Genomic DNA, 14,073 nt, shown 5'->3' on the forward strand with positions numbered 1-14,073 from the left:
CAATTAGAATTTTGGTCTGTTCCTGACAGAAATCAATCACATAGTAGAAGACTTTGAATATTATTGAGACCTTAGTGGACAGAGAGGGAATTTGTTTTCTGAAATATTTTAGCATTCCCTCACAATAGCTTTATTAATACTTTATGCAAATTAACCATGGTTTTCCTACTGTTACCATAGTTAAACTAAGGTATTCTTAGTAAAACCCTAATAACCACAACAATTATTATTGTTTCACTATTGTGCAATAGCCATATTTTAACCATGATATTCATAGTAAATCCATAGTAATAATACAAAATGTAATAATACAATAATCCTAAAAAATTTACATTTCTTGTTGCACTTAAATCTGTTTTGAATACTAATCTGATGGTAGTGAAACTTTGTAATATGGCACTTTTTGTACCACTGTCTCCTTAAGATGATTCGCTTATGTTTTTCCTCTTTTGTAAGTCGCTTTGGATAAAAGCGTCTGCCAAATGAATAAATGTAAATTTAAATGCAAGGAATGGTAACTATTACCATATGTGGTTATGGTAGACCTATGATTATTGTTGTAAAACCATGGTCATTTTTGTAGTTACTACAAATACCAAATATTGTGTGTGTGTGTTTGTAGGTTTTGTGTTATAGGCTCTACAATAGCGTTTTATTCACTTTCACACAAATCACGAATACAATGGCTGATTATGACATCATAAACATGATTTTTTTATTTTAATGCTTGTATTACAGACCTGCCCACATTTATACATTTATTCCAACATGATTAGCTTGCGGTAGCTCACCGCAATTCGAGCCCAGCCAAGCACACAAGATGACACGTAAGACAAACGTGTCACTGAAGCAACACAAAATAATGTGGTTTAGAAAATGTTCTTATTATGTCACATTTGCTTTAAGGAAACTATTGGTCAGGTTTAGGATGTCTGTTTTGTTCACCTCTCATATGCTTTTAGGACACTAGCGGTTAAAGTGTTGGTTTTAGGGTAAGGAGGTCTTTTTTTGCTCACATCTCATTTGCTTTTAGGACACCATTGGTTAGATTTAGGTTTAGTTTTTGGTTAAGGAGGTACATTTTACTCTTTAAAACCTCTAACATTAACCTCTACAACCGCGTCTGATTACGACACCATTTCACTCGCTTTTTGTGCCCCCTGCTGGACATTTACAGGGAAACTGTAGCAAAACGTATAGTTTAACAGACTGGTTTAACAACAAATGCAGTAGTTCAACTACGGTTACTGTAATAAAAACGTGGTTGATCTTCGTGAGGGATGGATAAAGCTATTTTGAGGGAACCCAAAATAATTCAAAGGGAATGCAAATTCTCTACCTGTCTTCTAAAAGGCTCTGCCTTTTCGCACAAGTCATATAGAAAACTTTTAACGTGCTTTTTGGCCATTTTGGAGCTTGCCAGTACAAATCACAATCCACTTTTCTTGTACGGTAATCCAAATCTTGAATATTCCACCAAACATCTCCTTTGGTGTTTCACAAAAGAATGAAAATAATATGGGTTTGGGGGTAAAACTACTCGTTTTTGTTTGAACTACTCGTTTAATTACTTTATCTTGAACCACATTTGATCTTACTTAACATGCTGATATAAATCATACCGAATGTTTAACTAAAGCGCAAGATGCACCTCATTTGGAGGTGTGACGTGATGTGTCAAGGAAATAGTGCAAAAATTCCCTTTTTATTCAAAGCCACTAAACACCTTAACCCCTTGCTAATACTGTGCAACATAGCAATGTGCTAAGCCTTGTGCTAAGTCACTTCTATGATACACTATTTAACACCAAACATGGCCATATTGAGTAGCATTGCAGCTTGAACAATGAAAAAGAACACAAAAAAGTTCACTGACTCCTTTTTGTTCTTCATTTGCCTTAAACCAGGCAAAAAAAGCAAGCAAATTCCTTCAAACCATGTTCCATACAGATGCACCCATAGGAGAACAAATCATAAATCCTATTCATACGCCATTAATTGAGTCTCAGCCTCTCTGCTTTTTTCAAATGATTGGTCCTCTCCTCCCTGTTTGGTCTTGTTTGCATCACATACGAGGTAGATGGTATTCTCCGGGACGTTTTTGGGATCAGAGGTATGGCACAGGTTGGATCTGCCACACAGGTGACCCAACTGGTTTACCTCTCGTTTGAAGGTCTTACTGAAGACGTAGTAGATGAAGGGGTTATATACAGTGGAAGACTTTGCAAACAGGCAGGGTAGCATGCTGACCTCAGGGGGGATTGAATCACCAGAGCGGTAGATGGACCACAGGCTGACGATTCCATATGGTGCCCAAGAGCCGATAAACCCGAGACTGATCAACACAGCGATCTATAAAAGCAAATGATAATGCATTCAGATTGTTTCTTGGTGAAGATGTTAACAGTTTACAAAGGTTATACCAGGAGTCACCAACCGTTTCAATATGCTAATATTTAGTAAAACCTACAATTATAGTCGGTTGATTCTCATGAAACCTGTCAAAAATCCTCCTGGTCCTATTTTACTCCAAATCAAATGAAACAAATAAGAAATTACATTTTGGCTAGGCTATTTATATGCACATTTACCCCCCAATTCTTTACTGCAATGTAAAAAAAAAATATATATATATTTAGATTTAAAGTATTTATACATCTTATTAGTACTCTTTTGGTATTGCTTTTCATGTTTACTGATTCTTATCAAAAATATATAATACACACAGCAGCTTTTGTACTGAAAAAAAAAGAAACGTTTTTGTATCGTATACTTTGGTTAGACGTGAAAGCTAGGCATCTGCGTACAGTAGGCGTGACATAAACGTTTTCAACAACAATGTTTATAATCGCACTTACTCTGAATGCACAGTATATGCATGCCTGTGGAATTATTTGCACTAATTAGTCGGTTTATAAGGTGGAAATTTTGCTGTTGGTTTCACGAAAAAGTGTAAGAATATGTAATTGCAGATAAACAACAGGAGACGAAGGTGGAAACATCAACCATGGATGTGCATGTCAAGGATCACATTTTCCATGTGTACAAATGGAGCGTGTCACTTTCATAGAAATATGCCTGACATACAACAAGGATGCAGTTAATGAACAAAAGAAGTCCATATTTATAGCCAATAGAGTGGTGGTGGTGTAGTGGACTAAAGCACATAACTGTTAATCAGAAGGTCGCTGGTTCGATCCCTACAGCCACCACAATTGTGTCCTTGAGCAAGGCACTTAACTCCAGGTTGCTCCGGGGGGACTGTCCCTGTAATAAGTGCACTGTAAGTTGCTTTGGATAAAACCGTCTGCCAAATGCATAAATGTAAATGTAAATGTATTTCAACTCTTCTAATTCATTGCAAACAGTTCATTTACACTACTTACTTTTTATGAAAGTGCTGTCTTTGTGTATATCGCTGATGCTTGACACAGAATTAACGAATAGAACGCTGACGGTTCAATAACCGGAGAGGAACCTCCATATTAAATTACACTTGACCCAGCCCATTAGCGCTTTGCACGCACAATTTCACCAAACCCACTTGTGTCTAGATTTGGCGCATGCTTGCATGAAAAATAGCAAAACACCATGGCCATGCTCATTGACTTTTTGTCTATGACTTGAATCATAGTGCTGCGTTTAGCGCTAGCACTCTTAAAATAGGCCCTAGAGTCTTAAAATGATTTACTTTGAATTAAATTTCCTTTTTCTTATTTTTACTAAATAATAATTTTACAGCATAATAAAGCTGACTGTTTAAGGATCAAGAAATATTCTTATAGCAAAACTATTTGCAGATTTGTTTATTTTTCTTACAGTTAAAATATATGGCTGTCAATAAGATAAAACTATTACAATTTATATCATAACTTCTGACCAGACTTTAGAAAGCAGAATAAAATAGTAGTAGGAATGATAAATTTGGGGGGCAAAAACATGCCATGTGGGAATACATATTAATCCATTAAGTAGCGTTCCATGTGTTAAGGTTCCCAAGCCCTGTTCTGTAGTACAGTAAAAAACGTCTTTGTTATTGTCATAACCTACGCTGGGGCTGAGAGCTGGGTGGGGTTTCACTGCCTCAGGGTGATGCCTTCAGCGAGCAGATGGGGTGCAGGATCTTGAGCTGTGGCAAGGCAAGATGTGTTTGGTGGCCTCTGTCTGATGGCTCTCTGTCTCTGTCAGGGGAGGATTGAGGGTTCCAGTCCAGAGAAACACTCATGGCGGCCCGGGCAAGCATAGCGGACAGCTCTGCATCGGTCTCAGACTGGGCTGGCACAGCTGAAGGTGCTAACCCAGTCGAGTCCCCAGCATTGGAGTCACTCTGATGCACGGCGAAACTCTCATCCAGCTTGGTGGCTCCGAAAGAGACATCAGACTGGCAGTAAGGCAAGCCGGTCTCATATCGGAACCGGACAGGGGGCAGATGAGCATGCTAGGGAACAGGTGGGGGATTTACCTGCCGAAACTGTGCCCGTTAATCTCCCAAAATTGCCTCCAGCGCAAGCCGTGATGGCTCTATACCCATGGGTAGAAGGCGCGACATGGTGGGTGGCTAGAGTGGCTTTCCCCCCCCGGAAGAAGGAAAGCCACGACCGCAATGTTGCCATGGTCATGTTCTCGCAGTGAGACCATGAACCATCCACAAATACTGCCTCGGTGTGATCGCTGCTCAGACACGTGAGGCATCGCCCATGGCCGTCAGAAGCAGAGAGGTAACGACTGCATTCAGGAATGACAGAAATATGGAAGGGCATCTTGAGGAAGATGCATCTTTAAAAAACATTCAACGTCAATGTTTAGAGAAATATATACTCTTTTAGAGGGCTATCGAAGTGCCAAGGGGCGTAGTCTGCACTAACGTGCAGAAGAAGCGAAAAGCCATTGAAAATGCACCGTATCTCCAACAGCGTATGCTCTATAGAGATGAGTGGAACAGCAGTAAACACAACTGCTCGCTGAAAACACAACTGCTTGGCTCTAAAGAAAAAATCTGTCTGAACAGATGCACGCTTTCCTCCTTTTATACCTGTATGTCCGGGGAGGGCCATGCAAATTCTGTTCGCCAATTCTCACTGGCCTTTTCTCAAAGATAAGAGGTAACCAAGGCTCTCAAGAGAGACCCCTAGTGTCACTACATCGACACAATGTTGAGTGAGTGACAGAAGGGGAATGCAAAACACCTTTAAACAAACAACATACCACTCTCTATTGAGCACATGTGAAAAGACAAACAAACAAACAAACAAACAAATAAACACAAAATATCAGAGGTCATTCAACATTACAATGTACCATTTTAGAAAATACACCCTATTCTCGCCCTGAATAAATTAATAACCAAAATATCAATGCGGAGTACATCAGTTTATACAAAACCTTCATTGAAATTAACCTACAAAATATTTTAAAATGATACACAATTGGGAATAGATAACAGGTGTGCATTTAATCATTTACATGTGATAAGAGAGAATTGTTTCTTTGAAAAATTCAAGGGCTTTACAGATTAATAATGTTCACTTCTGATTGAGAAATGTTCACCTGTTATCAATGCACAAGGAAACATGTGTTTGTGCTGGGATAAACATTTCAGAATAAATATATAGGCAGTATTTTATCTCACCAGAAAGTGACATGTGGGTGTGGGATGTAGCAGAGGCTTATCTAAAGATCTGACTGGATGACTCATCATCATTGTTGTGCCTTTTGAGCAATTAATTTCAGTAGAATCCAGCTGCAAGAGCTAGTACTGCAGTCTCTGAATGGCAGTGGGCGGAGCTAAAGTCTTAAACCCCAGCAGTTTGTTTCAAGCAGCATTCAAGGACGAATGTCTGTTTGGTGAAGTTTTTTACTCTTTATCTGCTTTAAGATATGTTTTCTGTTAATGTTTTGGATGCTTATATTTGTTGTCAGGCTTTAGTGAGTCGAATATTCCCTGAGGATATCGTGTTTACCATTTGAATTGGTGAAGTGTTTAGTACAGATATCTGCTGGTAAAACTGTAACATGTTTACAAATATTCATGAGCTCTGAGTATTTCTTTTAAAATACCCCAGATAAAACTATTCAGAATGACCGTTCATTACCCCAGCCATGGTAATTAAATTCCCAACTTGGTTGGAAACATAGCTACTGTCATCGAAATCTTCCTAAGATTCAACAAGGATCCAGTTTTTGCAAAAAAAAAGTCTTAAGTCCATAATTCTATTCTTCTAATTCATTACATACAGCCCATTAGAACAACCAACTTCTTATGAATGTGCTGTTTTTGTTTATTTCGCTGTTGCCTGATAGGGTATTGACACTATAATAGGAAGTAGACCTCAGAATTAAATTGCACTTGACCCAGCCCATTAGCGCTTAAAATTGCTACCACACACACACGCTAGAGTGTGCTTCTCAATCACGCAGCATTGACTGAAGCTGTGTAAATACACTATATTTTAAAGTGCAGCCTTTTGTGGTTTTGTAATGGTGCAATGCCATATCGTGACTTCAGTCTTATTTCAGTCCATCATGCGGCCTTGATGGACAGCATACTCATGTCTCAGATGTCAAAGTCTGCAGGTTTCCAAGCATTTTGGATGGTTTTCCCTCATCATGTAAATGCCACTTTAACAGCTGTCACATCTGTAACTAAGAGATGTCACATCTGTAACGCCGTTTTTATGTGATAACGACAATTACATTTTTTGAATATTACATGTTTTAAGAATGCCAGCCCTTCTATATTCTGTGGCTATCTGGAGTTTTTACAGAGTGTGCGGCCTTTCCATGTCCATTTTTGTCACGTCCTAATGCAAGTTAATTTCATCTAAACTGGAACCAAAAAATAATAAAAAATAAAAACAAATGTCTAGACTTACATTTTCCGAGGTCTGGACTGTGAAGTAAAATTTTCATGTTTTCACTGCCAATGTCATGTCTGTAATGTTGGAACTGAATATAAACAATTTAGTACAGTGCTGGGTCATCACTTGATGTCCAATGTAGAATCTGATCCCAGAACAGCTGGTAGAGTAATCAATTAGACCAAACTTACGATCGTGAGCCGACGCTGCATTCTTATCATGTTGGGTATGCGATTGCTGTCATCCATAGACTTGTAGGTGATATATAGTTTCAGAGCGATGCCAGAGTAGCACGAGATGATGATGATGGCTGGGATGACCAGGTTCATGAGGAAGATGGTGATGACAAACGACTGGCTGTGTTCCTTCATGTCTGTCCAGGCCAGCGTACAGGATAGGCCGAAGGGCTCCGGGCCATATTTACCCCAGCCAACAAGAGGAAACAGAGCCCACAGCAGACCATACAGCCATGTGGTTGCCACAAGGATCTTTGCATTTCTTTTGCTAATTTTTTCCTCTGTGGACAGAAAGACAGACAGGAGAGGGTGTGATATTAGAGGTCTACAGTGTAAAAGCAGTTTGCTTGTTAAATTGCACACATTTTAAAGCTAAAGTGTGTCACTTCTGTGCCACTAGCATCAACAGACTTTGCAGAAATGCAGGCAAGGGTGCTTCTCATTTCTGAATTTGTGCATTCTTGTTTCCTTTCCTTGCTTCCTAACTCCTCCCTCTTAGGAAAAGAGGGAAGGATGCAAGAAAAGGAAATGTTGACAGAGGAATCAAAGCAAGAATGGCAATGTTTTGTTGTTAAAACTTGATTCATATATATTTATATAAAACCTAATAATTTAAGATGCACTGTCAAAGCATGTAGATATTGTGGTTTATTTTAACTGCAACTGTGAAACATTAATTACAACTGTTGTGTCAGATGTAAAGGGTGAGGAGAATTTATGCGTGAATTAGGTGTCTTTCGACCAAAAAGCTTATCACATAGGATGCTCCTGTGCTTCCCCGCTTAAGCGTACTTGGTTAGCTTCCTCCGTCCTCAGTCCTCGCCTCCACATGATGCATTAAGAGAATTGATGTGTCCTTCATGATGGTGGATGTTGATCGGTTTCTGGGTCACGAGCTCGAGGAGTGAGGAAACTAGGATGCACAATTTAAGAAATGAGAAGCACCCACAGTTTTCAAACTAGTGCTAGAAACCTCCCTACATCTTCCATTGGTTGTACAAACAGATAGTCCCACCCCAAACTCACTCCATTGGTCAAGCCATGTTACTTTGTCTGGCTGAAAGGGCCGTTCAAACAAAAGAGAAATCTTTTGAGAGTGGTGCAGAACCACATTGTTTAACCTTTAAGTGAAATCAGCCTACAGTCAGCTGAATTGTAACATTCTAACATTGAAAATGAACAGGGGTGTAAAGTAATTGAGTAAAAAACTTAAGTATTATACTTAAGTATTATATTTTGGGATTTGTACTCTAGTGTATATTAAACAGAATACTTTTACTTTTACTTAATTACATTGCCAAAGAAAAAATAGTACTTTTTAACTCAAAGTACTCACTACATTTTTGCAGATCGTTTCCTTCCGTCTTATTGGACTGAAGCCGCACTTTTACTGTATCCGTCATAAGACACATGACAGACCAGAGGTCAGACATTTCAAATGCAGTGTTTCATGATGGCTGTGTGGAGTTCCGACCATCTACAGAGGTGGAATTTCGGATCTGATTTGAGCTTTGAATATGTTGAAATATTTGACGACCAGACCTTATGTGATCGCCTGACTGAATGGGATGCATTCATTCAAAACTATGAGCACAAAGTGAGAAACACTGATGGTTTTTGTCCTAAACTTTATTCTAAACACTTGCTACTTCTACCGATTGGACAGTTATGCAGTCAAAAATTATCATTCACATTGCAAATTGACATAGTAATGATGCGAACTTGCATATGTGCACCATGCATTAGAGTTTAGCAATGGATGTTTTTTTGTCTTCAAAAAACGGGAGAGGTGGCATATGCAATGTTTCAACAAGTTTTATGTTTAATGTTTAAACAAATATGTGACATTGACCATGCTAAATCCAAAAGGTTCAAGAGGTCAGATTTCCTCATTTCCACTGAACATTCTTAAATCATGCTGGACTAACATTTATCATCAGGTTTCACAGGTTTTTGAGTTTCGTGATAAATTTTAATTAGATTTCTTAGTTAGAGCCATCATGAGAAGCACCACTAATCAATCTATTAAAAACATTCCAAAAAAATGTATCATTATTATTATTTGGGACAATCAAAAGCAGTAAAGCTAAAATAAAAATAAAATAAATGTTAATGGAATAAGCCCACTCGATTCTATCAGATGCTTCTGTGCCAGTTTGCATGGCCCATTTATCAGTACCGGTATATATCTGGGAATTAGAACAAACAAGAGACCCATTTGTTTCCATCTCCAGCAGTTTTCCCATGTTAAATTCATCTCAATAATTCAGTGTTTTCTCCGGGGATGAGAAAACAAAAATCCATTATGTTAGCTTTTCTGAAGTGTCATCTTGAGATTGTCGGCAAATAATGACTATTTCAAAGTATGTTATGTTTACATTTAGCATTTTAGAAAGTGTCATCTTTTTGCACTACTCAGATTTGTGTGTGGTCGGCGCTGCACTGTCTCTCACTGTGCCTATTATCCTGTTCCTTTTAGTATTTTATTGTACTGTCTCGTACTTTTTGCACACGTTTACACGTGCACTTTATGTAGGAATGTTATTTAGTCTGTGTGTCTCATGTGGTTCTGTGATTGTCCTATTTTGTTTTATGTAGCACCATGGTCCTGGAGGAAAGTTGTCTCATTTTGCTGTGTACTGTACTAACTGTATATGGTTGAACGACAATAAAAACCACTTGACTTGACTTCACTTGATCTGTTCCAATACGGATAACCCCAGCAACTCTCAACGAGAACATATGACCCCTCACAAAGATTAAACAAAATCACTCCGTCTACCAAAATATTCCTGGATACTCAAACCACGTTTTGGATCAGACAAGTCAGCTATTGTGGAATAAATCAGAAATGATCTACTGTTTATACAACCTTTATGGCAGATGTTAAAAATAAACATAATGTTTCTCTCTATTAGATATCACTTTAATACTGTTGAATTAGCTCTTTGTATCTTTACTGTAGGGATTTCCTTGCTTTCTTGTAAACTAGTTCTGCAGGAGGAAAGCAAATGTTGTCAACACTGAAATAAGTACATTTGCCACAATAAACATTTTAAGAAACTTTAGTAATATAACTTTTTTTTTTTATCATGTCACCGTTTTAATAACAAAGATTGCTTATGGCATCATGATTGCTTTTGTTTACATGCATTGCATGTTATTAGTATTCAGGGTTGGGGAGTAACGAAATACAAGTAACGGGAATACCTATTTAAAATACAAAATATAAGTAACTGTATTCTACTACAGTTACAGTTTAAATTATTGGTATTTAGAATACAGTTACATTCAAAAATTATTTTGATTACTGAAGAGATCACTCCTTTCAGATGGAAAACATTTATACATATATATGATGCAATCTAAAGTGTATTTGAACAGCGGTGAAACACTTTCTTATGATGTGTTACATTCATACGAGCAGACAGAGAAGTAAGTTTGAAGTAAGTTTGGAGCAGAAGAAATAGAAATAATCCTTGTGTAAATTGTCAGATTTACGCTGAGCTAATATGCTATTTCTAGCCATTTTACATGCACATGTTACCAGACACGATCATATTTATTGATCAAGAAAATTCACGTTTGATCATAATTTCTTTTTTCTAGTAAGACCTTTGATATTAGGTCAAAAATCGTTTCTTGATAATCATTTTGTATTGTTTTCCTGTAAAAATACCTAAAAATCCTTGAACAAGATCAGTTTGATTTATCTTGTTTTCGAAACAACACTGCGTAAAATATTTCGGTTTTTCAGAGAATGTATTTTAAACGTGCATTTTGTCTTACTGTACTGGCAGAGAAAGTCAAAACAAGTGAAAAAATGTACTAGTGCTGAAGAAGTAATCCAAAGTATTTAGAATAAGTTACTGAACTTGAGTAATCTAATAGATGACGTTACAAATGACATTTTACAGCATGTATTCTGTAATCTGTAGTGGAATACATTTCAAAAGTAACCCTCCCAACCCTGTTAGTATTCAAATTTGTTTTTAATCTTGACATTATGTATATATTATTAGAAATTGAGGACTCTATTTTAGATAATTGACAAATGTGTTATGGGAAAAACATTACAGCAACAGCATTTCTTTTTTTTTTGCTTCAAGAATACACATCAAAACAGGAGATATGAGTTTTAGTATGCAGTAACAGTATGCAGATGTCTCATTCATTAAGCATGGCACTTGATGGCATTAAAGAATAGTGAAGTTCTCAAGATAGACCCCTGGGGAACTTACTGGGTGATTGGAGCGTCAAAGACACAATGAAGCGAACTATAGCCATAATTGTCAAGGTCATCATGCTTGCTGCTCCAAAGAAGAATCCCATCAGGCCATAGTAGACACAGGTGACGTCTCCTCCAATCCAGTGGTGATTCCACGCTGAGGCTACAGCCAGAGGGTACATGGTGACGGCTGCTCCCAGATCTGTCACGGCGAGATTCACACTTAGGAGCTCTGGAGGTTTCATTTGGTTCGACCGCTTGTACGCCAATACAAGAACCAGCAAGTTGCCCAAAATGGAAAGAATTGCTATGTGAAAGATAAAAGGGAGAAATACACAAAAAGATGAGATGTCAGTACAGAAACAAGATATTTGACTGGTTTAATTCAAAATAGAGGACATAATGTAGGCCTCAAACATGCTCACCAATCACACGCTGGATTGTCAACTGGTTCTCACAACATAATAAGGACTGGATGCATTATCCCGTTGTACTTCATACATAAATAAATGGACATGAAATTGATTTGAGTTGAAATTATTTTATTTTATAAGAAGAAAGAGACAGTGGAGCAATTTGAGAGAAAGTGATAGTTACAGGATGCCAACAAACTGTAAAGAATGGCTTCAAAATATTTTGGTTTAGTGTTGATTTTTTTGTAATGACTGCAATTCCTATGTTCCAATTTCTCTGAATGTGAAAAAAATCCACTAGTCACAGGACATATACACTCACCACCACTTTATTAGATACTTATTTATGCGATTACCTATTCAGGCTATGTTTTTTCCAGTCTTTAACTGTCCAGTTTTGGTGAGCCTCAGCCCATTACAGCCTTCAGCTTTCTGTTCTTGGCTGACAGAAGTAGAACTTGACGTGGTCTTCTGGTATTGTAGCCCATCTGCCTCAAGGTTTGACATGTTGTCATTCTGAGATGGTATTCTGCTTATTACAATTGTACAGAGGGGTTATCTGAGTTACCATAGCATTTCTGTCAACTCAAACCAGTCTAGCCATTCTCCATTGACCTCTTTCATTGACAAGGCATTTCCATCCACAGAACTGCCACTCATTGGATGTTTTTTTGTTTTTGGCACTGTTCAGAGTAAACTCTAGATACTGTTGTGCTTGAAAATCCCAGGAGATCAGCAGTTACAGAAATACTCTAACCAGCCCATCTGGCACCAACAATCATGCCATGGCCTCAATTAATGTGATAAAAATTTTCCCCATTCTCATGGTTAATGTGAACATTAACTGAAGCTCCTGACCCATATCTGAATGATTTTATACATTGCACTGCTGCCACACGATTGGCTGATTAGATCATCACATGAAAACGTAGGTGTACAGGGGTACCTAAAGTGCTTGGTAAGTGTATACTGTAACATATATATTATATAACTAAAGTTTTGCACGCTATATGCTTACATATACATACAATATGCCTATATACAGTAGACCATCATATTAAGTGTGACATTGAGTCAGTTACTAAAAGCACATCATGCCAATCAGTGGTTCAGTAATGACACTAGTCTTATTTAATCCTCCACTGTCAATAAATGTAAGCAGAACTTCTTTTGATGTTAGTATGAAAAATGTGGCTTTGCACCATTATTTGGCTGGCCATAATATTTGGTTTGTCAATGCAACCACCAAAATGCACTTGTCACTATACAAATGCAGTTACTCTGTAGCTTGAACATGGACCTGAACTTCTATGCTGCTGATGCAACGTGCTTCCGGTTGTCCCACAGTGGTAGGTCTTTTTTTTTCTCATGTGAAGTTTGAATGAAATGTAAACATTTCTGTGAGATTCAACAATTGACTAAAAACCACGACTGCATTTCCGATTTTGCACATTTGTATTGTTCTAAACATTTACAAACAATTTAATAACCAGTAGTTAATTATGAATGTGATGTGGAACACATTAGAAAATCTATATTTAAGACAACCACAGCCTTCGTCATGCACAAAAGAAATCATCTCTTTTCAGAGTTTTTAAAAAGAAATCTACATTATTAAAACCACATACATCTTATTAGCGATTTCCAGCGAATCCCAAAGCTGGTTTCCATGCCAACCTCACATTTATCAGAACACATGGCTTAATGCAAGAGACACCATTTCCACTAGCAAGTGGCTGAGTGTTGCATTTTACTGGCATTATCGGTTTGCATCTTTGCTGTGCTGGTGAATTTATGCAGGCTAACTGCTGGGAACATCGATTCCATTAAACATGAGATGTCTGTAGTTATACGGGCATAAGTGATAACCCAATTTACTGGCTGAAATTGCTCACTCTCAAGCAGTGTTAGGTAAGTTACTCTAAAAAAGTATGTCATTACTAAATAATTACATATTCTCCTGTGTAATTAGATTACTGTACTAATTACTCTGTCTGAAAAGTAATTGCATTACTTATTACTAATTAATTTCTGAAACCTCTCAAAATACAAGGACAGACATGAAACTGTTCTTTTAATTATTTCATGTAAATCATATTCAATTAATGAATCTTGCATGAACTGGCCAAAGCATTTAAGGGGGCAGCGTTAAATTACTCTACAGTCTATACAGTACTTAATGAAATTACATCAGAAGTAACTGTAATTAAATTACTGAAAAATTAAGAGTAATCCCTTACTTTACTTTTATCAATAAAAAAGTCATTTAATTACTGTGGAGCGGAGGGGGGCGGGACCGGGCGCGCAATATTCCGACCGGCCCCGCCGCCCTCCGCTCC

At 37.6% G+C, this 14,073-nt stretch overlaps 1 protein-coding gene across 1 annotated transcript; it reads right to left on the reverse strand.

Moving 5' to 3' along the window:
* Window positions 1-1,980: 1,980 nt before the first annotated feature.
* Window positions 1,981-13,432, reverse strand: LOC127623951 (opsin-5-like). Its single transcript, XM_052098526.1, has 4 exons — window positions 13,363-13,432; window positions 11,335-11,628; window positions 7,049-7,374; window positions 1,981-2,352 (listed from the first exon to the last, which is right to left on the reverse strand). Exons 1-4 carry the CDS (start codon window positions 13,430-13,432, stop codon window positions 1,981-1,983), a joined length of 1,062 nt encoding a protein of 353 aa, XP_051954486.1.
* Window positions 13,433-14,073: the final 641 nt, after the last annotated feature.

The sequence above is a fragment of the Xyrauchen texanus genome, chromosome 30 (assembly GCF_025860055.1).
Source record: "Xyrauchen texanus isolate HMW12.3.18 chromosome 30, RBS_HiC_50CHRs, whole genome shotgun sequence".
Classification (NCBI taxonomy): Eukaryota; Metazoa; Chordata; class Actinopteri; order Cypriniformes; family Catostomidae; genus Xyrauchen; species Xyrauchen texanus.